This window comes from Seriola lalandi, unplaced genomic scaffold (assembly GCF_002814215.2).
Source record: "Seriola lalandi dorsalis isolate HSWRI2012SDOR001 ecotype SW California unplaced genomic scaffold, Sedor1 jcf7180002053737, whole genome shotgun sequence".
NCBI lineage: Eukaryota > Metazoa > Chordata > Actinopteri > Carangiformes > Carangidae > Seriola > Seriola lalandi.
This window is the reverse complement of record NW_019524290.1, coordinates 28,989-31,759: the sequence shown is the minus strand read 5'-3', so window position 1 is coordinate 31,759 and position 2,771 is coordinate 28,989. Positions and strand designations below refer to the sequence as shown.

General features: G+C 40.8%; 1 protein-coding gene across 3 annotated transcripts in view; it reads right to left on the bottom strand.

Moving 5' to 3' along the window:
• Positions 1-1,271: 1,271 nt before the first annotated feature.
• rad18 (RAD18 E3 ubiquitin protein ligase) overlaps positions 1,272-2,771 on the bottom strand; it is a 28,235-nt gene continuing 26,735 nt past the window's right edge. Inside the window, exons 13-14 of one of the 3 annotated variants that reach the window (XR_015436956.1) lie at positions 1,898-1,995; positions 1,272-1,552 (exon numbers count right to left, since the gene is read on the bottom strand). Coding sequence is in view for 1 of the 3 variants with exons in the window: in XM_023401730.2 (XP_023257498.1) it covers positions 1,453-1,552 (100 nt within the window). In the remaining 2 variants the exon portion in view is untranslated. The remainder of the gene's footprint in view (positions 1,553-1,897; positions 1,996-2,771) is intronic. The other 2 variants (XR_015436957.1, XM_023401730.2) reach the window with 2 other exon arrangements.

Here is a 2,771-nt window from a genome sequence, read left to right as displayed (position 1 = left end):
TTGTGATGTTACCAAAGGCTGCCGCGGCTGTACAGTCCATTTGGAATATGAGTTAATGTATATTAGGGGCCAGGGAGGGGGGCGTTATGCAATTAGCAGAGATTTATGAGGCTCAAAATCAGTTTCAACTTGTGTTGGACAGACAACTAATACCCTCTTCAACATTACAACCCAGACGCAGACTAAAGAAGGTGACTGTGATTCTTTCTGAAAGGCTGAAGTCTGTGTGGATCTCTGCTGGAGACAGTGTGTATATGGAACCAATGATATCACTGCCTGTTTCACTGTCTCCCAAACGGAGACAGGCATCAGGAAACACTCAGTCCCCTCCTGTGGTTTCAAGCAAGAGTAGCATCTCAGCTAACTAAACTAAACAAAGAGCATCAATGCATAGAACAGAAATAAGGATGCAGTGGGATCAAAAGGTGCGTGGTATTAATGAGCATGCCATGTTGATACGAGTCCAGCGATGTGTCCCCGCTTCGTCTGAGGAAGAGAGTCAACTGAGTCAGAAGCACCATGTTTCTGACTCCAGGCGAGCTCTGTTTTCAATCAAGGTTGGCTCCCAAAAGTGTTCCCGCTCGCTCTCCCATGCACGTATAGATAAACACCGCCTCCCCTTCCTAAGTGTTTACACTCTCGCTTGTTTTGACCTGAGGTTTTTACAAGGACAGGCTTTATTGAATTAAACTGACCCCAGTTACTTTTCTTTCAGAGAAAACAACCAATTTGAAATCTACAGAGTTGTTGCACGCTTTGAAACTGCAAATGACAGAAGAATCCCATGTGCCCCGGCTCCTAATCTGAGTCGGCCAAACAAAAGCCCAAATATGAGGGAAGTTCTTGAAGATGGAGGTGATAGGTTAGCAAACACAGACAGACATCCAGTGATTTGGTGGAAAAAAAAGCGCATATTTACGCATTTTTGGGGATCGTTTATACAACTGCTCATTCAATGGTTATACCGCAGAAACTCTCTGTACACTGTGTACAGATTTCAACATCCAGTTGTGACTACACAGGCAGCCAATGCTGGAAGATAGATCTATTATGTAACCCGTATTATGTTTACATCTGCCTGTGTCTTCCTTTAAACAAAATTTCTTTTGATTTCTTTTTTCTTTTCTTTTTTTAAACACAAAAATCAATTGAATCAAATCAAACAAACAAAATCGTTACTATACTGATCAATGCTGAAGAAAATTAAATATTGATTTCATAGTCTCTCACTCCTGAGGTGAGCTGATGAAATGGATCACAGGACAACAAAATATGTTAAAATACTCAACATTTATTCACACCATGAAGAAGTTAACTGTGCAACTTCAGAAAATAAGTGCCAGAGAGGGATGTGTAGAGAAAAAAAAAAAAATCATTCCTTGAGTTCAGTGTCCGTGAGAGATCTTTCTCTCTCTCTCTCTCTCTCTTGCCTTCTCTGTCTTCCATCTCTCCTTACTTTTTACGCTTTCGTTTTCCTGGAACGTGCGACGAAGCTGCATCGTCTCCTCTGGAGCTTGACGTTCGCTTTTGGACTGAGTTCCTCTCTGTGTCTCTGTGAAAGAACGTTTTCAGAGATTAGCTTTTAGTTTTCTATAAATGGAGAACAGAAACATTTCAACAACATTTCTTATAAACAACGATGTCATGAACATTTTGCTTGAGTAAATATGTTTAACAAGAAAGGTAAAGCAAGCAGTGATTGAGGTACCAGACTATTACAATGCCAATATTTTAAAGCAAAAGCCAGTCAGAGCAGGTGTGATATTTCATGGTGAGACACGCAAACTTCTCTCTCTTTTACTGCTCTGCACTAATTATACACATGTTCTGCGCACCAGGTGGCGTGGCTTCTGCAAACAATATATTAAAACCAAAAAAGCTTAGAGCATTAAATTACCTACTGATCATGATGTTCAGTCATGGAAGGAGCATCCGCTATGAGTCTCGGAGGGACTGTCCCAAAGCCATAAACACCATGCATTACCTTAAATCAACCTACAGTAGTAAAAGTAAAAACAAGTTCTTCTTAAACTTGGCTTCTTTCCTCAGGCCATCCACCAACTGGGGGGGGGCTTATGATTTCATCACCTCTATGACTAAGGATTTTCTGCCAGTACTTCATTTAACCATTACCATCTCTGTAGATTAAAGGACCTCCTATTCGCCTGCAGTTGTCTCTATGTAACCAATAGTTCATAAAGTCAATTAATTAATTTGACCAATTAATGCAAAGGATATACTATATATATTGCAGATTGTATTCAGCTAATGGGAAAGGGAGGGAGGTGTGTAGCCTAAGCTCATTCACACTTGATTATCATGTTGTTGAAGTGATAGAAACATCATTCTGACTCTAACTTCAGCAGCAGTCAGTTTGACAGCCTTCCAGGAAATACATTACAGGGGACTAAGTGGTTGCTCACACCAGCAAAAATCACTTAGATATTACTCTGTGTGTCAGGTCAAAACGAAAAAAAATAAATGTGTATGCTCACAGAAAGCTCTTACACTCGTACCTGTCCATCCAGCCACATGACACACAAAATGCCTGTGTATATTCTCATTTGTCCAGGTCATAGTATCCTAAAGGAGTTTTTTAAATCGAAACAACTGGACTAGGTTGTTTGTCTGTGAAGACGTTTCACCTCTCATCCAAGAGGCTTCATCAGTTCGTGTACGCATCTGACCAGGCTAGGACTGGTCCTACTTTCTGGTGTGGAGACCCAGGTATTTAACCTCTTGTGGGCGTTCACAAGGATGATGATGTCACT